We start from the raw sequence: 23351 nt of genomic DNA on the forward strand, positions 1-23351 counted from the left end.
TGAAAATATAGTTATGTTTGAACATAGAATAGATGTAATTTTAATGGGAAACTAAACCTAGAAATAAGCAAGAAATTTAGTTGTCCTCACTGTGTGTTTCAGGATTTTCTAGAAAATGCAGCAGACCTGCAAATAGTCTTGTATAAATCCTGCACACGACCAAGTGAGGGATAGGGCTTAAAGGGGTTGTACCATTAAGGACACATCCCCTCTCCACAAGGGACCGAAAATCCCCCTCCTTGTGAATGGAGCATCAATGTACTTGTGTGGCCGGCGCTCCATTCACTACTATGGGGCTGCTGGGACTGTAATCCCAGCTCCATAGTAGTGAATGGATTGGCAGCACACTGGTGCTACATTCACAAGGAAGCTTTAGGAGGAATTTTTGGTTCCATTTTTCTGATCGATGTGGGACCTGGCAGTCGAACCCCTAGGCCATCAGACACTTTCCCCCACACTTATCCTGGAGATAAGTGTCTTTAACAGCTCTACCCCTTTATGTACATTTTGTTCAGCTTTAGACAGGTTCCTGCTACAGCCAGTTGTCTAACAGCCAGACAGAAGACTGTGAGAAGATCTAAGGGGGACTTGGATGAGCCCCTAGAACACACTGAAAAGATTTCTTTATATATTTCTCAGTTTTAATTGTAATGTAATACAAAGTGGATCAAAAGAAAGGTGGAGATGGAGGAATTGGGTGCATTAAAAAAATAGTGGATTTTCTTTGTTTAGCGTTCTTTTAACATATTGGCCCCTAAATTTCCATTTCTTGAAGAACATTTGTAAACAAACTTGTTTGGTCCACTGGTTAAAAACACCAACCCATAAGAAATAATAGTGAAAATGAAAGCCAACCCTAGCATAACATATCTCTACTATATAGTCAGAGACTTAGCAATTCATGACTTGCTCCCTTTCACAAGTAATGCTATGCAGAATACGAAAACTATCTTTGTCCAAGTAGGCGGTCCCGGGGTCTTTTCAGTAATCTCTTCAATTCTCCCAAGATTTAGACTTTGTAAATTCTCACACAAAATACTGGATAACATGAGTCTAAGAGTAATATTTTCTCTATCCAGAAATATATATCTATATACTTATTCTGTGGTTTATCTGTATATATAGTACTTAAGCCCTGGTTATAGGAGTTCTTGTTCTTGGTATTCCTCACTTTTCTGTTGACTTAACCATGAGATCTTTGTGTGCTCTGGCGCCCAGTACATACAAATAACACTTTTTGGTTCCTGAGCACTATATATCGGTAAATTAATGGTCAATTGCTAATAATCAGGTTCTGATACGCATTCCTAAAGCTTTGTCCATTGGCAGGTAATGCAAAGTTTGGAATCTAGAATTCGATATTTGTTGTCGTCTTAAAATTATTCTATGATAAGTTCTACAGGGTGAAGAAACTGTGTGCCACTTCTCACTTCTGTCTTTTTATTGGTAACTACATTGAAAAGTCCAAAAATCTCTTGGCCTACACTCAAGTGGTTAGGTTAAGGGAAGGATCTTATTGGAAGCCACCACAGATCCACCATATTGCTGTTTCACGCTGCACAGCCTGTCTGCAATTCTCCATGGCCTACTTGCAGTGTGGACTATAACCCCAAGGACACCACTAAGTCTTTGTTATGGTGAGGGCTCAAATTTGTGGCTCGCATTTCTCACCCAGGAGAGTGGGTTTAAGTGTCGATCGTGATCTTTATCAGATTCTGGTTGGCTCTGTGCTCTCTCTGGTTTTGGATTTGTAGACGGTGGTTCTGGCTGTTGAACAGACATAGTCCTTCGAAGGTGGTTCCTTTTTCTTAAAAATTCAGGTTGTGTGTGCAAACCAAAGCTACCCTTCCTCAGGATCATGCGGGAGTTGTTCTTTTTTGGACGGGAATGGTGACCAAATTCCAAACTAGCCAAATGAGCGGCATATCCTTCACTAATAAACTAAAATAGAACAAAAATATTTCATGTTGATTAGACTATACAATATACAATTTTAAACAACTTTGTAATGCAATAATATTTGCCCATTTTAAATTTTTGGGAACGTTATTTTAGAACAGTGGCTCGCAAACTTTCTGAAAGTATTTAGTTCAAAAGATCCACACTACTGTACTTGGTCCCATTTGAAAAAAGTCAGCTATATTCAGCTATATACCTCCATGTTCTCCCCAACCATAGCTCAGTTATTCCAAAGTTTTACACCTACACACAAACATTGAACCTCCCATGTTTTTCTTCCTGTACACATAATTCTGCTAATTCCATGCTACACCCACAAGTCTGCTTCCTTATTGTTTATCCTGTGTACAGCCCCTTCTCTTCATGCACTCAACTTTGCTGCATTCATGTCCCCCAGACACAGCTCCACTTGCTCCACATTATCCCACACACACTCAGCTTTGCTACATCCACTTATCCCACACACTGTGGTGTCCTGCAGAGCTTTTTCCATACACCATAGTATTGTACAAGCTCTGCCCCTGCTTGTGACTAGTCACAAGATGGTAACAACATCAAAGTTCGTTTTTATAATGCCTGCAAAATACTGGCAATTAGAATTGTTGGCAGTTTTCATTCTTGCTGTATGGAAAAGTGGGAAACAGTGGTCTAGAAACACAACACAGTGCCAAATATTCCATCAAGCAGTTATTAGAAGTTTGATATCTTAGGTTATCATGCTCTACCACCTACCCAAGCACAGGTACAATCTCATGAAAACAACTATTATAGATCTGTACAAAAAACATTTTATGGTACTCTATATGGATACTAAAATTCATATGCGGTCTTGGGATGTATTTGAGGTCAAAGGTACATCAATGGTAAAAGTACTTAAAAATGAATATTTTTCTGCTTTCATAAAGCACTTATTCTGAACTTACACAGAAGAAGTACAGTAGCACAGGCCGTTTACACGTCCATACCGAATGCCTTGTCTCATATGGTTGTGTACACAAGGCCTTATATGCATATAAACAATGAAAAAAAAAAAGTAGATAGCAAAGTTACCTGACATTGATTCTGATATTTCTTAGCTGGACGTCCAACTATAAAGATTTGTGATGATGATAAACCAAGCACATTGTACACAGAAATATCTTTCATTGACCCATAGGCAGCACTGATTTTAATATGACACTAGATAAAACAGAAGAGATGTTATAAATAAATGCAAAAAGTATTTTAGATATGATCTATCCAGGGGTGTAATTTGCGGGGGTGCAGAAGGTGCAGTCGCACCAAGACCCAGGAATCTTAGGGGACCCATAAGCACTGGCATCAGTATTGAGATTGTAGCTTCCATCTGGCCCATAAACCAAGGAAACCTACAGATTACCCTAACCACACTAAGGTTGACTAAACTCCTTCGGCCAATCAATGCTGGTCAATGCATTCCTATGAGAAAAAGTAAGCTCCCGCATGAACGCAAGCTTCCAGCTCTCCCGACTAGCAAAGACGAGCCTGCTGCAGAACCAGCGTTGATTGGTCGAATGCTATACAGTGTATAGCATTTGGCCAATCAATGCTGGTTCTGCAGGACGAGTAAGGACCGGTTCACATTAGCGCTTGCCTCCCGTCCAGAAGGAGTTCGCAGGAGGACCCCCCCGAATGGAATATCAGCGCAACTGCAAACGCTGGACAGTTAAGCACACAGACCCCATAACATATAATGGGCTCTGTGTGCTTGCATAAATCACTCATGCGGGCAGTGAACCGGCCCATAGTCTATGGGGTCCATGCGCTTTAACTGCACAGCGCTCCTCCTAAACATTCTCCTCCTGCTACTCATGGACTTGGTGACTCTTCTTTAGTCGAATAGTGGTTTCCCCTTACATTTGCATTTTTTCCCATATACTATAATGGGATTCGATATTCGATCGAGTAGTTGAATATTGAGGCTCTACTCGAAACGAATATCGAATCTCGAATATTTCACTACTTGCTCATCTCTACCTCAAATGTATTTTTATTCAAGATGCTGAATTTCCAAAGCTGATCAAGGTTATAGTTCCAGTTATAAAGACACTATAATGTTTATTGGTAGAAGAATTTAAGCTTTACAAATGTAAAGGGAAAACTATTAAAGGGAAACTTTCAGCAGTTTTGACCCATATAGAGTATGGGAAGAGCACAGTAAAGAGACTTGGGGTGATGGTCACATATGTTCATGTGTTAGTTCCCCTGGTACAACAACTGCAAGTGTGCAAGGGGTGTTCCCTTAAGGAGAAATGCTAGGAAGTCTCTGCACTAAATGTTATTGAGTCCCTCACCCCTGTCCTAAATGACAGTTCTAGGACCTCCTAACTGGTATGCTAGAATTGATGTTTTGGAGAGTTTTGAGGAAATTGACAAAAAAAAAAAAAAAAACCTTCATATAAGCTCAAATGCATATGGTGGTACAGTGGGGTACCTTTATGTCTCTGTGCAATACAAATCTGCAATATATCTGTATGTATAAGGCCTAATACTATCTAATAGTAATGTTATTAGAAAATCCCTTCAAACAAGCCTTAGCTCAGGAATAACTATTATAACACCTATAATTCAGGCTGATACATGATTCACATATCTAGATCATAGTTTACAATTAGAACTTCCTACCTCTTGCATGAGGTTACGGAGGAATATAGTCTTCTGGCGCAAGGGGTCATGTACAAGACCATCCGAAAAAAAGATCATCCCCTGGGGAAAATTGTGCTGGGATAACCACGAGACTACTCTCTGCTTCTGCATATCTGGGCGGCCAGTGATGTAAATTATTAGATAGCCGAGATCCTGCCAGTGCCTGAAATTTAAAGTAACACAGAGAATAACCACCATGATGACTTTGGTACCATGCATGACCAACTGAAAAAATCTGCCCATATAATGACCTGGGTTTCTATGATATCGCAAAACTTTATTATTGCCACCTTTAGCTTGTGTGCTCTAGGCATGTACCAAATCCCAAACAAGTAATATAACTGGAAGATACCTGACAACATCCACAGCTCCAGCCCTGACTTTAGGATCACTACCCATTATGGACACACTCGCTGCAAAAGAGCCATCTATGCTGAAAACAACACACTCCATCCCCCGAGGGAGCACAGTAAGGTAACTCTGGGCACTGCTCTGATCTCCTCTGTAGACCAAAAAGAAAGAATCCATGAAACAAATATAAATGTTACTGTAATAAATACAAGGCACTGATAGCGCACACTAAACAAACGGACATAATACATGAATGGCTAAAGCTGTGTACAAGCTCTCACCTTACAACCATCTTGATGGGGTAAACTCCAACTCCCAATCTTTTATCCTCAGGTATAGTATAAGACACTCGTCCACTGCTGTTAGATATCTCTGTGTCAAAGTAAACCCATCTCCCGCTGGAGGGTTCCATCATAACAAGAACGTCTACCTAGAAAATTAGTTTATCTTTTAGAAATTTGGTTTATCGAAGGCAGATCAAGATGTCGTAGAATGGACACAATCATAAAAGTCATGATGTAATTCTGATTATTATTATCTTCATTGGTAAAGGCTACAATCCAGCTGTTGTGGTAGCCAATCACCACACAACGGTGCCTATAAAACAGAGGCCTTACCTTCAAAATCCTGTGGCCATTAGTCAACACATGGATGCAAGATTTTGTCACATTCAGGCACCATATAGTGAGGAAGTTCAGGTTTTGCATGTTCAGGTTTTTATAATACTTCCAAATAGTAGCAATACCTCCTGCCCTTTAAAACTAAGGCCGGGTTCACACAGAGTATTGTGGCTCGTCATTTGGTACGTACACGCCGTGGGATCTTTTGCAGGCCATATACGCTCCCATTGTTTTCAATGGGAGACGGTACCGTACATGTGGCGCTATTTTGCGGCCGCCGCAAAATCACGGCCGCAAAATAGCGCCGCGTGTACGGTACCGGCTCCCATTGAAAACAATGGGAGCGTATACGGCCCACAAAAGATCCCGCGGCGTGTACGTACCAAATGACGAGCCACAATACTCTGTGTGAACCCGGCCTAAGGCCCCACATGGCAAAAAAAATTGTAGACTTTTCAGCATTTTTTTGAGCCTAAGCCATAGGAATGATATATAAATATATAGGAAATACTTATACTTAAAACGTGGAGTCTTAGCCTCAAGGTTCTTACCCTTAATTATCAACACCTCAATCAAGTACCACAAATCAAGTTATTTCCTATCCATAGAATTGGGATAATCTGCAGACCAGTGGGGTTCTGACCACTCGGACCTCCTACTGATTAGGAGATTTTAGAAAGTCCCTCGTTCTTTTGATATGGAATAACTCGCTTTGTGGGAAACCCATTTAAAAATTGTACATATGTCCTTCCCATTAGAGTTTTCCAGTTCTCTATAATGAACAATAGCTTCTAGAGGCATAAAAAAACACATTACAGAAATCTTCAGTGGTATCCAGTGGTTATTATGTTTGCTATCCTAATTATCTCCTAGTTTCATTAAACATTTAATTTAAAAAAAAAGTTTTGAAAATGTAATGAGATACCTGGCGACCAGGCGTAAAGAGTAACTGTCATTTTAAACTTTTTGGGCAAAGGTTAGACATTTTTTATATCTCTTATTAGAGAAAAATGCTTGTTTCTCCTGTTGTCAGCTTCTCTCCTGCCTGCTAAACTGGTCAATTCACTGTCTGTTTGTCGCTCACTGGACTCCTCTTCTGATCTACTCACCTCCATAGACTGTTATGTAGCCAGATCTGTCTGAGTCTTAGTGACGAGGGATTTGTTAGTAAATTCAGCACTTTAGAAAGCATGAGCGGAACCGATGAGAGAACATCGGATTTTCCTTTGATAAAATATATTTTTTATAACCTTTAACTCATGGCACAGAGAGAGCATTGGTGCCTGCAGAATTACCAGGAAACCCTGTTTATGAAGATTAATATACCCCCAAATAAATTGTCTACAATACCTTTTCACCTGTCAGAGCGACCATGTCTAGAGGACCATACATGAATCGACCAACTAAGACTTGAGATCCTCCTTCAACGGCAATGACATCATTGACTCTGTGATTGGCTGTAACATTCTGGAATAAACAGAAAAATTATACATTTATTTAGATCCAAGTAATAACTTGTAAACCTTAAAAGATTTGTCCAGTTTCAGACAAGTAATGAGAGACAAGTATTATTGTTGGTATAATGAAAAGTTATTTTCCAATATACTTTCTGTATCAATTTCTCGTGATTGTCTAGATCTCTGCTTGATATCATTCGTTCTGTATACTCCTAGTGGATACAAATCTGTTCATGGTCATGTGATATACAGTCCATGGTCATGTGATATACAGTCCATGGTCATGTGATATACAGTCCATGATCATGTGATATACAGTCCATGGTCATGTGATATACAGTCCATGGTCATGTGATATACAGTCCATGGTCATGTGATATACAGTCCATGGTCATGTGATATAAAGTCCATGATCATGTGATATACAGTCCATGGTCATGTGATATACAGTCCATGGTCATGTGATATACAGTCCATGGTCATGTGATATACAGTCCATGGTCATGTGATATACAGTCCATGGTCATGTGATATACAGTCCATAGTCATGTGATATACAGTCCATGGTCATTAGGATGGCAGTCAAAAAATGTTTATGCAAATTTTTAAGTCTCACCCGTGGGAATTATTTGCTTTGGTGTGATTGTAACATAGACAAAATTTCGTATCATTGCAACATTGTTTACTGGTGGCTCAGTCATCACAAAACTAACAATTATTTGTAATGAATATCTTGCAGCAAAGTAAATGAACAATTTTATAGCGGTTTCACTTTTTTTTGGGAAACACGCTTTATTTGGTTCAGGATAGTCATGGCGAGGGTTCTCTACACACTGGAGGATAAACTGGTTCTGGTCCTCTTGTTAGTGCTCAGTGACAAATTGAATGTACTCATGTGTGCAATAGAGCGTTCTGTGGCATCATTCATGATTTTCAATCCGGCGACTTTTGAGGATGCATCGATATAACTTGCATTAGTGTGCCACAGACAAGCATCTTGATGAAGAAAATCTTAGTTTATTTCCAGTGCAATGAGCAGTTTTTTGTGTTGGATGATATGAAGTGATGAAAGTTATTGCGTGATACAGGGTCTCCGGCAAGCTGCACGTGAGTTGAGCAGTCATTGTTGCCTTCCTTCTGCAGAGCCATTCCAACCTTTTCTGTGGTTGGAATCTCACTGTCAAAAAAAGCCAGACCCACCATAATCTCACTGGGGTACCAGAGTTGTCTGCTGAAAGTTTTTATAGCTGCCTCAGCAACAGGCACCTTGATTCCTTTGTATGCTATGAGTTCTTACAGTAATGTCAAGTCGATTGGATTGTTGATGGCTTGGTGGCAAACCAAGGAACAGGAGTATCAGTGTTAACAATTTCTTGTAATCATCTCTTGGATGGCATTGTGCAAGCTGGTTGGTGAAAAATTCAACTAGACACTCCTTAAGTGGACCTAGCTGAGTTAAAACTATGTTATCTTCCATTCCAGCTGAAAACTTGGTTTTATCCAGCAGATCACTCTAATATCGCTCATCAAAACATGCAAAGTACTATCATAAATTAAAGTGAATTTTAGGCAAAAATTTCAATAGACAGTAAAAGACACACAGTGGGAGTGATGTAAGCTGCTGTGTAAAGCTTTAGAGATTAGCGTTACCTAAAACAGAATATAATACTGAATGTTGTCTGTAGGCCTGGTTCACATCTGCATTCGAAATTCTGTTTGGGGAGTCTGCTTGGGGACCCCCAGAATGGAAACCTATATACGCATTAAAATATGGTTAGCTAAGAATCAACCTGGACCCCATAGACTATAGTGGGGTACGTGTGTTTTCAGTGCGGTGTGTACATGAATCATGAGGAGAGAAAAGCATTGCACTTTTCTCTCCGCATAATTCATGCGGATGCCACACGGAAAACACTCCATTATGGTCTATGGGGTCCAGGTGGATTCTTAGCTAACCACTCTTTAATGCGTATAGGTTTTCATTCGGGGGTCCCAAAACAGAATACCGAACGCAGATGTGAATCGGGCCTCATGTAGCGAGTTTACATTGAAAAAGGAAAAAATGTAATAATATCAATAATATTAATTTTTTTTTTACACATTACAAATAAGTAAATTGGAGAGAGTTCAAGGAGCGGTGGGGCCCTTATTGGTACCCAAATCCTATCTTAACAGCTATTACATGCAGAAAAGCTGATATTGAGCAACTTCCTAAACACAACCAAAAGAAACGGGGCAACTCAATTACAGATCATTATTTATAACAAATATAGTGGGTGAGACTTTGAATAAAACTAATTTTTATATTTTCTATAGAAAGCATTGTCACCCTAATGGTCATATGATGGACACACAGGTGCACAGCTCGATATAGTCACAGCACAATAATCAGACATCTGCCTGGTAATTAGCTGTGCACCTGTGTGCTCATCACATGACCATGGACTGTACATCACATGACCACGGACTGTACATCACATGACCATGGACCGTAAATCACATGACCATGGACTGTACATCACATGACCACGGACTGATTTTTATCCACTGAAAGTAAGCAGAATTTATTACAGCAAACAGAGATCTAGAAAAACAATGAGGAACTGATATAGAAAGTATATTGGAAAATTGTATAACTTTTCATTATACAAACTGTGAAATGTGTCTCTGACTATTTGTCTGAAACTGGACAACCCCTTTAATGAAGGCCTGCCATCTCTCCTGATTTGTCTGTTTTTGTAAATGCATTCTCCATGAAATATCAATTCCTTTCTTATAACTGTTGTGTGCGCCATTCCTGTATTATGCGGTTTATTTATAGACTTCTAGGAAGAATAATAGAGGAACGACACTGTAGAGTTCTAAAAAAAAATACAGAATTGTTATGTAATGTGGAAAACAATAACATTTCTTTTTAAAGGGATTCTACCATTAAATTTTTTTTATTTTTTTTTTTTTGTCGTTGACACGTCGGAAAAGTCTTAAGAAAAGCTATTCTTCTCCTACCTTTAAATGTCTTCTTCGCTGTGCCGTTCGGTTAAAATTCAGTTTTCCATCGGTATGCAAATGAGTTCTCTCACAGCACTGGGGGCGGGCCCCAGCGCTCAAACAGCACTGGGGGTGTCCCCAATGCTGCGATAGAATTCTCCATTCTCTTAAAAATTCCCAAACATTTCATATTTAAAGAGGACCTTTCATGGATTTGGACATATGCTGTGTTATATACTGCTGGAAAGCCGACAGTGAGCTGAATTCAGCACACTGTCGGCTTTCCTGATCTGTGCCCCGGGTGAAGAGCTATCGGTACCGGTACCGTGGCTCTTCACAGTCGGAAGGGCGTTCCTGACAGACTGTCAGAAACACCATTCTGACGATGAACAGCTAGGCCCCGGACCGATAGCTCTTCACCTGGGGCACAGATCGGGAAAGACGACAGTGCGCTGAATTCAGCGCACTGTCAGCTTTCCAGCGGTATATAACACTGCATGTGCCCAAATCCATGAAAGGTCCTCTTTAAAAGTGCTGTGTCAATTTCTAATATAGAGACTGAACAAAGTGATTGCCTCATTGTTACAAGTGGCAATTCTATCTAGAACAATATTTGTCTCTATTCATTGAATTGTGCTCTCAAATTTCTCTGCCATTGAACAACATGTTGAAACACTTGACTATTGTTGAAAAGACAGAATGTGAAAAATGAAATTTGAGATGAACAAAATAAGACTTCTGCTTTAACCATTGAGAATGCATAATGTGAAGATGACTGTATTGTATCCAGATTTTTAAATAAAAAAAATATTTATGCTGTAGCAGCAAATTCTTCTGCTAACATTTACTATTAAAGAGGACCTTTCATGTCCTCGGGCACACGTGGTTTTATATACCGCTAGAAAGCCGAAAGTCGGCTTTCCCGTTACGTGTCCCGGGGAAGAGCTAGCGTTGCCGTTACCGATATCTCTTCACTGTCAGAAGGGCATTCCTGACAGTCTAACTGGGAACACCTCTCCTGACAGTACTGTGTGTAGCGCTATACTATGAGGGGGCGTTACTTACCTCCCAGCCATGACGCTAAGTGGTGAGGAACGCCCCTCCCTCCTCCTGACAGTACTCATCCATTGCTGCATCCTGTGTCATGTCTATGGTCATGTGATATACAGTCCATGGTGATGTGATGTATAGTCCATGGTCATGAGATATACAGTCAATAGTCATGTGATATACAGTCCAAGGTCATGTGATATACAGTCCATGGTCATGAGATATACAGTCAATAGTCATGTGATATACAGTCCAAGGTCATGTGATATACAGTCCATGGTCATTTGATGTAGAGTCCATGGTCATGTGACACATCACATGAGAAATAAAGCAAACCTAAAAGTTATATAATATGTAAGACCTTATTCCCACAACACCTGGCAGTTTTTAAACAATGAAAGTCTATGGGTGTAATCACATGTCCATTTTTTAATGGATCGTGAAAACTGTCCTTTAAAAAAACTCACATGTCCATTTCGACAGTTAAAAAAGAAAGGACATGTAACACGCACCCATAAACTTTCATTAGTTCTGTTCAAAGAACAGACATCACATGGTCATTGTGTGAAAAAGGCCAAAAAAGACTATTGTTCGGGTTTTTTTAACTGATATTTGGCATGTTAAAAATGAAAGGTTATATGAATAAGAACAAAGTCGGGGCCTTCCTGTTATTTATGTTCCTCAAATCTTGGCTGCTTTTTAACTCAGCATTACATGTGCCTATAGGAAGTTAGAAGTAGTCTGAGACACACCCTCTATCTCATCCTCAGGTTGTAGTAGTGCAGTCTAAACCACTTCAAACAGTTGATCCGTGAGGCCTCGGGTGTCCAATCCCCACCAATCTAAAACTGATAATCTATTCCGAGGATAGGCCATCAAGTTAAAAGACCCGCAAAACCCTTTAAAATTATGCAGTGTTCCAGAACCCTTCTTAGATCCACTTTATGACATACGCGCAGCTTGACGTGGTTCCTCTTGCGCAGCCATTTCTCCTGGCGACTTGAGGGACTCATGTTCATAGTGTCGATTCCTTCCTTCTGCTGTATCTGCACGCTCTCATACCTCATAAGCTGGAAGACAATGTATACTTATTAATAGGGTACCACTGTCATATTACACTAAGCCAAAACTGTTCCTTCAGGAGTCCCAGATCAAAGGTCATCAATGATTAAAAGGCAGACATATAAAATGCTGGAGCTTGAATATATTACAGTCTGCAATGTACAGGATCCTATTCATTCCCATCATAAAGTGACAAGGAGTGAGATGTCAGATGTATATTGTGTGCAGTGAAGTGAGAAATTAGCATTATGTTTATGAGCCATGCTTGTGCCTTCCAGCAAGTTCATCTGAATACATAAAACATCCCCATCATTTATTTAGTCAATCCTGGCTGACACATAATCAAAAATATCTTCATAAAGAGTCATATGAACGGCATGGAGGGCTGTCCCCCTCTTTGACATCAAGCAGAAAGATGACAACAAAAGAGTGATTGTCTTTCAAAAGGTGATTTATGAAAAATTGGAGAGAAAACTGCTAAATACTGTGGAAACAATGACACATTTGCTGTAAAAAAAATTCCAATTGTGTTCTCCAAAATATTACCATTAAAAAACTTCAACCTGTTGTCACGGGGTGACTAATGCTATCACAGTCTCAGAACACTTCCCACTGACAAGTGTGTGATGTGATAATAGCAGTGGTAAAAGGAGATATTTCTGTAATGAAAAATTCTATTGTAGTATTTCTTTTTGACCACAAGATGCCGCTGTGTTAGGTAAAGGAAGAACCAGGAAGTGACGAGTGGAGGAAGTGGACTGTAGTAGTGTGGGAGAAGAAGCTGGCTGTTTGAGCAGTGAGAGATCTGAGGGACAATCCATCGCCATCCGCTGCCGTGCAACGCTTGTTTCAGGCCAGGGCCAGCTCTGGAGAAGCCTGGACCTGTTGCTGGTTCCCATGTCAGGAGAGTTGGAGATGATTGCTGTGCAGACGCCGCGGAGCGGATGACAAGAAGGACCAGCCCTTGTGACACCGTGTTCCAGTTGCCTGAAGGCAAAGAAATTCCTGTTTCCTTCGGAAAATCCATCTGACTGTTCGCCCCCTTGCTAACCCGGGTAAGCGGAGCTCCGATTCACCTTTCATAAGGGTGAATAGTGTATACACGCAGTAAATAGTTTTTTTTTGTTGGCGCCAAAAACCTAGCATAGACTGATTCCGGCCATTTTGCTTTAAAGCGAGTTCTAACTAAACGGAGATACAGCACGTGTTGTCCTGCTATTCAAAAGAGACACTATATCCTGGATTATAGTACCAGAAGCACGTCATAAGAGGAGTTATTTGGTTCACTGGGACTTGTGCAGCTAAGCACCAACTTCTGATAAAACAAAACCGGTTGCTGAAGTCCTCCCTGCAGGGTTGGGGTAGTGTGTTGAAATGTGGATATTGGGGAGTGGGTAGGTTAAATAGTAAACTGTGATATTGTTAACCCCTGTGTGACACCGCAGGTGATCTTCATCTGCATACTTACATTGTTTTGTTAGCTTGGTATTAACAGGTAAATTGCAGCTGCTTTATATAGGTAGCCGCTAGTTAAAGGCATAGTTCTCTAGTTCTGACATATTAGGTCACGGTGCAGTGTCACTCAGGGGTCTCGGCCCTCGGCTGAGTGTCTTGTAATTATTGATTTCATCAGGCCTGTTAGCCTGGAGTTCCCCCAAAAAGGGTATAGAGTAAAATTTATATTTCTTACTTCGTGTCTGGTGTGTTTGTGCCTGTCCGTGGAACCGCTGTATCCTAAAAGTTCCTGCAAGAGCCCCGGTAGCCAGTCGGCTGCCGTGTCTTTCCCCTCCTCCTTTCCCCCCTTACATTTTTGGCGTAGTCGGCAGGATACGGTGCCACCATGGACATGGACAACGCATCAGGGGACGCGCCTTTGGTGGACGCGGACCGTGTGCCTAATGGCAGGGTGGCTGTAGGTGCTGTCCTCCCGCCTGTTGTACCTACCCTTGCACCGACAGCCCCAGTCAGGTGTTTACCAGCAGGTGCCATCTTAAACCAACTGACTAAATTTGACGGACATAACATGTTGCTGACCGATTGGACTGAACGACTGAGGAGTGCGATTAAACTGTGTAATCTAGCCCCCGAACTCCAACCGGAGGTAGCGATAAATGCTCTGGAAGGGAATGCCCGACGGACAATCACATTACTGCCAGAGTCCCAGAGGAGTACGGTGACAGACATAATAAACAGGTTGGAGAAGGTTTATGGGAACCGTGCCCCGTCAGTCGATTTACTTGCCCGGTTTGTTAATCGGAGACAGGGGGAGGGGGAGACCGTCCCTGAGTATGCTAATGAACTACAGGGGTTGTTAGCTGATGTCCGGAGGGCCGAATCCCACGCCCAGCGTGCCCCTGAGGAAGATGACGAGCTGTTGAGGGACTATTTTATTCGGGGATTATGTTTGAGTACGGTGAGACGGGAATTACAGAACCGCGTGCTGGCGGATAAGACCCTAACCTTTGTCCAGATTCTGGAGGAGACCATCGCCAGGACTCAAATGGAGGAGCCAGAGGTGGGTCAGGTCGCCATGCAGAGAGCTGGAAGGGTGATGACCAATGCTGTAGGGGGTGAGGCAGAGGCCCAGATGAGAGAAATGCAGCGTACTATAGATGCGCTAACCCAACAATTGAGCCAGATGCAGAGTAAGGTACAGACTCCTGCTGCTGGGGATCCGTTACCAACTCCCTCAGACGGGCCCCCATGTCAATGCTCAGCAAGACCCCCCATGTGGCAAACAGAGGAACCACAGGGAAGGCCATCTCCATCACGGCCGTGGTATTACTCTCCTCCCGACCCCCAATTGCGACAAAGGCCACCACCTCGGGAGTGGGACTATAGCAATGTTCAATGTTGGCAATGTCAAGAGTTCGGGCATATCTCAAGGAACTGCCCAGGACCGAGAAGGGCCAGGCCCAGCAACTCACCGCCGTTAAACGGGAGACCTCCGCGATAAGAGGGCGCACCGCAGGAGTATCAGGGGGCCCAAGTGCTCCAAAAAGCCCACATGATTTGATCGCAAAAAGCCCCGTGCTGGAAGTGAGTTTTGAGGGAAAGAAGGTCCCCTGCCTAGTGGATACGGGTTCTGAAGTGACAACAATGCCCTTAGACTATTTTGAACGGCATCATGGCCACCTTATGCGACCAAACACCGGAATGGTTATCCGACTGAGAGCGGCAGATAATGGAACTATCCCTGTACATGGAGTAGTCTGGATGCGGCTTCGGGCCTGTGGCCAAGAATTAGGAGTCAAGGGAGTTATCCTTGTCAAGTCTACCTACTTGCCGGAGGTCCCGGTGATTCTAGGCATGAATGTGTTGCGAGACCTGAACCACGTGCTTTTCACCAAGAAAGGACCGGAGTACTGGAAGCGGACTACGGCACATAGGCCAACACAGCAAGTTTTCCGGCAAATTGTCCAGACTTGCCGAATCCAGAAGGGACTCCCTGAAAACCACCGGCTGGGGGAGGTGTATACCCCGAATGGTGCGCCCGTAAAAATACCTCCCCGGCAGGAATGGACGTTGATGTTGCCCGTGGGGACCAATCTGAATGTGGACGGATTGGATGTCGAGCTGGAACCGGTAGAGCGGTGTGAAGAGGCAACTGGTGTGATGTTTGGGCGAGTGGTGGCCACAGTCCGAAACGGGCGAGTGCCGGTGCGGTGCGTGAATCTACAGGATCATGAAGTGACCCTACCAAGGAGAGTCAAGGTCGCCAGAGTCTTCCTACACCAGGGTGAGACAGCCCGGAGAAGACCCTTTACTCTTAGGGAAGAGAGAGGGGACATTTGGACCTTGGCGGTACAGATGGATCAACCTGAAAAACCCACGCCCGAGTGGAATGGGAGGAAGATCCTGGAAATGATGGGAATAAACCGGCCCTCTTTGAGTCCAGACCAAGTACGGCTAGTGGAAGAGACCCTATGGGAGTTCCAAGCTGCATTTTCTAGGCATGACGAAGACTTTGGCTGTACGTCTGCTATCGAGCACCGAATACCGACCGGGAACACGGCCCCAATCCGTGAAAGTTATCGACAGATCCCACCAAACATGTACCAAGAAGTGAAGGAGATGTTACATCAAATGTTGGATAATGGCGTGGTACAACCAAGTCAGAGTCCGTGGGCTGCCCCGGTGGTGCTGGTCCGAAAAAAAGACGGCACCTTACGCTTCTGTGTCGACTACCGAAAGCTGAACGCACAGACAGTGAGAGACTCTTATCCCTTGCCGCGGATCGAGGAATCCTTATCCGCATTGGGAAAGGCGAAATACTTCTCATCCCTAGACCTGGCGAGCGGATACTGGCAAGTGCCAATGGCAGCAGAAGACAGACAGAAAACGGCGTTCATCTTGCCGATGGGCTTGTATGAGTTCAGAAGGATGCCCTTTGGATTGTCCAATGCCCCCGGCACGTTCCAAAGACTCATGGAGTATTGTCTTGGTGACCTAAACTTTGAGTCGGTGCTCATCTATCTGGACGATATTGTGGTCTTCGGATCGTCCTTCGAACAACATCTTCAGAGGCTGAGACAAGTCCTGAAGCGCCTGATGGAGCATGGGCTCAAGGTCAAGCCCAAGAAATGCCAGCTGTTCCAGACACAGATTGAGTATCTGGGGCACATTGTCTCTGCTGAGGGGGTGCAACCGGCAAGCAGCAAGGTGGAAGCGGTACAACGCTGGCCTGTCCCAAGAACCCTCAGGGAACTTTGCGCATTCTTGGGCCTAGCTGGATATTACCGGCGCTTCATAAAAAATTTCTCAAAGAAGGCAGGACCGCTGAACGAATTGCTGAGGGGGACCTCCCGGGGGCCAAAGAACCAGCCCATTCCATGGGGAGAGAAACAACAACAGGCGTTCGAGGAGTTGAAGGAAGCCCTGACGAGTGCACCAATACTTGCCTATGCGCAGTTTGACAAGCCCTTCATGTTATACACAGATGGGAGTCTCCATGGCCTAGGTGCGGTGCTAGCCCAAGAACAAGATGGCCGTGAGAGGGTCATAGCCTACGGAAGCCGGTCCCTGAGGGAGACAGAGAGGAACTTTGACAACTATAGTTCATTCAAGCTGGAACTACTGGCCCTAGTGTGGGCCATGACGGAGAAATTCTCAGAATACTTGACAGGAGCGGAAGTGACTGTTATGACCGACAACAATCCCTTGGCACACCTAGACAATGCAAAGTTGGGCGCTTTGGAGCAGCGATGGATGGCCAGGTTGTCCAGGTACAAGTACAAGATCAAGTATCGATCCGGTAGAGAAAATGCAAATGCGGATGCTCTGTCTCGAGTGACGCCGGATGACTCCGGACGAGATAAGGATGGAGAGTTGGAAGACTCAGAGGTTCCCCACTTGGGTAGAATACCCTTGTTTGTGGTACTGGCACGGACAAGTGGGGTGGTGACAGACCGGCCAGTGTTGCTTGGGAAAACCCATGGAGATTGGGTATATGCTCAGAATGATGACGTGACCCTAAGAAAGATCAAGCAGTGGGTAATGGCAAAGGAGTGGCCTACCCCGATGGAGCGCAAACGCTTGCCACCTATGGGGGCAAGAGTAATGCAACAGTGGGATAGACTGAAGTGTGAGAATGGGTTACTGTACCGTAAAGTATATTTAGAGACTGAGTTGGAGGTGAGATGGCAACTAGTAATACCAAGTACCAGTGCCAGGGAAATTGCCCGTGAGGCTCATGTGAGAGGGGCCCACTTTGGTCCTGATAAAACGTTCAAGTGGCTCCAGCGATTTGTCTATTGTCCTGGCCTTGAGCAGACAGTGCAGGACGTGTGCCAAGCCTGCAGGGCCTGTGAGCTCGCTAAACCCCCAGAACAAAGGGCCCCCACTCAGACGATTAGGACCACTGCGCCGTTGGAGGTGCTAATGATTGATTATGTCCTGATAGGACACTCCAACAGCGGACATCAGTACTGTTTGGTAATGACCGACCACTTTACCATGTTTGCAGTAGCAGTAGCTACGAAAGATCAGACTGCCGAATCTGCCGCTAGGGCTGTGTGTAAGCAGTTCATCCAAGTGTATGGGTGCCCCACTCGTATTCACTCAGATCAAGGGGCATGTTTTCAGGGGCGGCTTATGTCGGAGTTGTATCGGGTGTATGGTATCCACAGATCCCGGACGACTCCTTATCACCCAGAGGGGAATGGGGCCTGTGAGCGATTCAATCGCACCCTCCTCCAGATGTTGCGAACGTTGGAGAAAGATCAAAAAGCTCGGTGGCCAGAGAGCTTAGCTGAGTTGCTCTGGACCTATAATAATCGGGTCCATAGTACCACCGGCTACACGCCATACCTGATGCTGTTTGGGCGTCCCGGACGGGAGATTGAAGAACTGAACTTGACAAATCCTGAGAGAGAGGGCGCTCGGTGTAGAACTACACCGTCGAAAATTGCAGACTATACACCGGTTGGTGATTGACAAAACCCGACTGTCCAGTCACCCAGACAAGACCCCGGTTCAACATGAACCCTTCCAACCTGGGGACAGGGTGTTAGTAAGGGCCAAGAGACCCTCGGGAAAGTTGGATGATCGGTGGGAGGCAATGCCATATCGAGTAAAACGAAGGGTCATCCCTGACGGACCAGTGTATGAGATAGAGCCTGAAAGGGGTGAAGGAGTTACCCGGACTCTTCACCGTAATATGCTCAGACCTTGTAATTCAGAGACTCCCACAACAGAGACTGAGGTGTCTCGGTTGAATCCAACAGCCCCAACCTTCACACCTGCTGCACAGATTGATCCCGATGAGTGGTGGGATGTACCAGTTCCCATGTCTGAAACGGTTCCAGCCGTGGTGATCTTACCTCCACGGGAGGGGACGACACTAATGACTGCCCCTGTACAGGAACCTGAGCCGACCTGTGGGAACGAAGTGACTGGCGCCCCGACTTTACGCAGAACGCCAAGGTCTAATGCTGGGGTTCCCCCACAGCGATACGCCCAGGATGAGTTTGTCTGGGGAGGTCTGTCGAGGACGCCAACCTCTAGTGGGGTGGTGTGTCACGGGGTGACTAATGCTATCACAGTCTCAGAACACTTCCCACTGACAAGTGTGTGATGTGATAATAGCAGTGGTAAAAGGAGATATTTCTGTAATGAAAAATTCTATTGTAGTAATTCTTTTTGACCACAAGATGCCGCTGTGTTAGGTAAAGGAAGAACCAGGAAGTGACGAGTGGAGGGAGTGGACTGTAGTAGTGTGGAAGAAGCTGGCTGTTTGAGCAGTGAGAGATCTGAGGGACAATCCATCGCCATCCGCTGCCGTGCAACGCTTGTTTCAGGCCAGGGCCAGCTCTGGAGAAGCCTGGACCTGTTGCTGGTTCCCATGTCAGGAGAGTTGGAGATGATTGCTGTGCAGACGCCGCGGAGCGGATGACAAGAAGGACCAGCCCTTGTGACACCGTGTTCCAGTTGCCTGGAGGCAAAGAAATTCCTGTTTCCTTCGGAAAATCCATCTGACTGTTCGCCCCCTTGCTAACCCGGGTAAGCGGAGCTCCGATTCACCTTTCATAAGGGTGAATAGTGTATACACGCAGTAAATAGTTTTTTTTTTTGGCGCCAAAAACCTAGCATAGACTGATTCCGGCCATTTTGCTTTAAAGCGAGTTCTAACTAAACGGAGATACAGCACGTGTTGTCCTGCTATTCAAAAGAGACACTATATCCTGGATTATAGTACCAGAAGCACGTCATAAGAGGAGTTATTTGGTTCACTGGGACTTGTGCAGCTAAGCATCAACTTCTGATACAACAAAACCGGTTGCTGAAGTCCTCCCTGCAGGGTTGGGGTAGTGTGTTGAAATGTGGATATTGGGGAGTGGGTAGGTTAAATAGTAAACTGTGATATTGTTAACCCCTGTGTGACACCGCAGGTGATCTTCCTCTGCATACTTACATTGTTTTGTTAGCTTGGTATTAACAGGTAAATTGCAGCTGCTTTATATAGGTAGCCGCTAGTTAAAGGCATAGTTCTCTAGTTCTGACATATTAGGTCACGGTGCAGTGTCACTCAGGGGTCTCGGCCCTCGGCTGAGTGTCTTGTAATTATTGATTTCATCAGGCCTGTTAGCCTGGAGTTCCCCCAAAAAGGGTATAGAGTAAAATTTATATTTCTTACTTCGTGTCTGATGTGTTTGTGCCTGTCCGTGGAACCGCTGTATCCTAAAAGTTCCTGCAAGAGCCCCGGTAGCCAGTCGGCTGCCGTGTCTTTCCCCTCCTCCTTTCCCCCCTTACATTTTCATGCAAAAGACAAGTCCTTATACATCTATGTCAAAGGAAAAATTAAAATTTAAGCTACATAAAATAATTTTTTCCCAAAAAATATGTTTTTATTGTGCAGGAATACTAAAATATTTAACAACACCCCCTATACTTATTTGGTATTGCCACATTCATATTGACCTGCTCAAGTTAATTTATTTTTATTGCACCTCAAAAGAGTCAACCAAGAAAGAGAAAGAAAGAAAAATTGTGAAGTTGTGAAACTGCCAATGATTTCAAGTTTGTCAGTCTCAGTGTACAACAGCAATTTAGTTGTAGGCCCCAGGTTCAGACAGAATCCGTGTCAAACTCCTGCACCAAAAACCGCCCTCCCTTATTCTGCAAGTGGTTTGTTCCTGCTTGCAGAAAAAAGAAGCAACATGCCCTTTCTTCAGACAGATTCTGCGGCTGTTTCAGCTGCGGATATCCGCCTCGCTACTCATCCCTCCCGACTAGGCCCTTTCATTTGAGCCTAATCCGGAGCGGAATGCCGCAACTGGATGCCAGTGCACTGCACCAGCATCCAGGTGCGGCTAGCCGTTTTTTGGTTCAGAATCTGAGGTGGCCTCCGCTTCAAATTCCGGATCAAAAAACCCTGTCTGAACCCGGCCCTATTCATATAAATGTGGCTGAGCTGGAATACCATACACACCCCCTCTGACATGTACATGGATGTGCTTGGTATTCAGTAAAAAGGTCACAATATTCACCGAAAGCAGTGGGGATCTTGATTGTTGGACCCTACCAAAAATGTTGGAGTCCTGCCAAAAATATCTACCTTTAGAGGGAAGCTTTATATTCAGACTAAAGAGTGAACAACATTAAACCTTACCTGTCTTAAAATAAAGGCCACGACATCGGTGGACTCCCAGTAACTGGCGTGGAAAAGATGTGGTAGCGCTACAGTTGGGAAGGCAGTGAGCACGTCAGGGCAGTATAAGGCATAGTCAATGCGCTTTGTTCCCCACCAATTCGCTGTAACTGCAGAAGCAACATACAAATTCAGAGTCTACTTGCTAAATAATGCAAACAAGTTAAAGGGAATGTGTCAGCGGGAATATCATAAAGTATTCCCAGGACCTTGTAGTGTTTTTCACACACTTTCCAAATATGTATTTGCTATTCAGTGTTGCAGATGCATTATCAAGAAAATTTCAGTTTTTTGGGAATATATTATTTTCCCCAGGCTGAAGATTACCTCCCGTGACCACTGCCACAGCTCAGTCCACCATCTTATCATTGACTGCTCTTCCCCAGGGAGAGCTGGGTGGCAGTAAGGGGAGGTAATCTCCATCACAGGGCAAGTGGACAACAACAGTCCCTTTTTCCTAATCTCATGCGCCTACCTTATTATACAGAATTTGGCACAATACAAAGCAATTCCTCCTAGTAATACATTGTGGACTAAGTCGAAGTCTGAAAGTGAAAATCCCGAATAATTATTATTTTACAGTTCTATTATACTACAGTTTTTGCCCTGTATTATTGAAATAAAATCACTAGTGTAATCCTTTGAGGCTCTTCAAGCCAATGGTAACCTTCTAGTACTCACATGTTAAATGCCTTCAACATACTTAATATTCTAGTCTACCAAAAAGCCTTGTTAAAATTTCATCTGAGCGCCGCGAGTTCCAATGGATTTAGAAAATAAAATCCCAAGGCACGCGGAATACAATAAAATCTTTTTGGGAGGATTGATGAATGATTCAGTGGTGATGCCAGGAGAATTATCTGTGTGGCTGGAGGTCGTCTGTCCTTCAGTTCTTACAGATTTTATCACGAAGAATCCCCACTGATCTTGTGTGTACAGAGAAAATAATGCAAAGGGTAAAAAAAAAATTCTTACGTCACCAAGATCTAATACAACTATGATGCTTTTCTGCTCCAAGGTCATCTCGCACAAGATATTTATTCCAGTGTTTTATATTTTGTGTGGAACAAGTATTCAAAGGTACATTGCAGGTTACTGCGAACCATAATGATACAGTACATAGCGTGAAAAGCCAAAGATGGTGGTCAGTGGCAATACTGTTCCATATCTAAATAACGGAGATTTAACACCTCCCAACCATATTCAACTGCCATCATATTGCAGAACACTTTACAGTGATAAACAAGTTACCTTTGTTTTGTTTGGCAATTGGTGCACTGAGGGCAGCCCTTCAGTTTTCTGGAGCACTTTTGCTGCTCAGACCCCTATCATCTCCTACTTGTACCACCTTGTGCAGTGAGACTTCATCTTCCCACTGATATGATGTCACCTATCCTACTTGAGCAGCAAAAGCAGCTCTCTCAGGACTATAGGCCCGCCCTCAGTGCGCCAACTGCCAAATTTTCATAAGACTACAAAGTTGTTTTCCTCCAAATATACCGTGTATCCATGGAGAAGGCTTAACTTGTTCAAAACATCTACTAATTGAACATCCCCTTTAAGCTCTGCCCCATAGCTAAATTACCACCCCCATAGTCAGTCTCCAGCTGAAAATGGAGAAGATCAGCATGTGATCATCAGCTTTGTTTTCTGCAGGATTTCTGCAAGACTGAATGTATTAAGATTGCAAAGATAATGCTGCTGTTATGACCCGATCTTCGCAGTCTCAGCCGGTTAGGTTCAGGCGCAGAGTGTCTGAACGACATTCTGCATGTGAATAGTCTAAAGAACGGCTGGAGAATGTTCACACTGGGCATGCGGTCTCTGCAATAGCACTCTGGCATTGATCGCACGATGAGTTGTGTTGCTGGTCATTGCTCTAGAGCAGACCTGGGCAATGTCCAGCCCCCGGGCCACATCCGACCCTCTAACTGCTTCTATCTGGCCCGCATAGCTAGTTGAAGTTTTTTCAAGGACCTGTGATAGGATAGACTATGACTCATTAGTGGGCGGAGCCACACAGGACTGTGTGCTTTCTGCAAGCTGCCGGCA

The 23351-nt window shown here is 43.9% G+C and overlaps 1 protein-coding gene across 1 annotated transcript in view; it reads right to left on the reverse strand.

Moving 5' to 3' along the window:
- Positions 1 to 1105: 1105 nt before the first annotated feature.
- PITPNM3 (PITPNM family member 3) overlaps positions 1106 to 23351 on the reverse strand; it is a 425437-nt gene continuing 403191 nt past the window's right edge. Inside the window, exons 12-19 of the mRNA XM_075263884.1 lie at positions 21261 to 21409; positions 12043 to 12159; positions 6945 to 7061; positions 5256 to 5404; positions 4976 to 5125; positions 4603 to 4786; positions 3010 to 3138; positions 1106 to 1941 (exon numbers count right to left, since the gene is read on the reverse strand). Of these exons, the coding sequence (XP_075119985.1) occupies positions 1633 to 1941; positions 3010 to 3138; positions 4603 to 4786; positions 4976 to 5125; positions 5256 to 5404; positions 6945 to 7061; positions 12043 to 12159; positions 21261 to 21409 (1304 nt within the window). The 3' untranslated portion in view covers positions 1106 to 1632. The remainder of the gene's footprint in view (positions 1942 to 3009; positions 3139 to 4602; positions 4787 to 4975; positions 5126 to 5255; positions 5405 to 6944; positions 7062 to 12042; positions 12160 to 21260; positions 21410 to 23351) is intronic.

The sequence above is a fragment of the Leptodactylus fuscus genome, chromosome 2 (assembly GCF_031893055.1).
Source record: "Leptodactylus fuscus isolate aLepFus1 chromosome 2, aLepFus1.hap2, whole genome shotgun sequence".
Lineage (NCBI taxonomy): Eukaryota > Metazoa > Chordata > Amphibia > Anura > Leptodactylidae > Leptodactylus > Leptodactylus fuscus.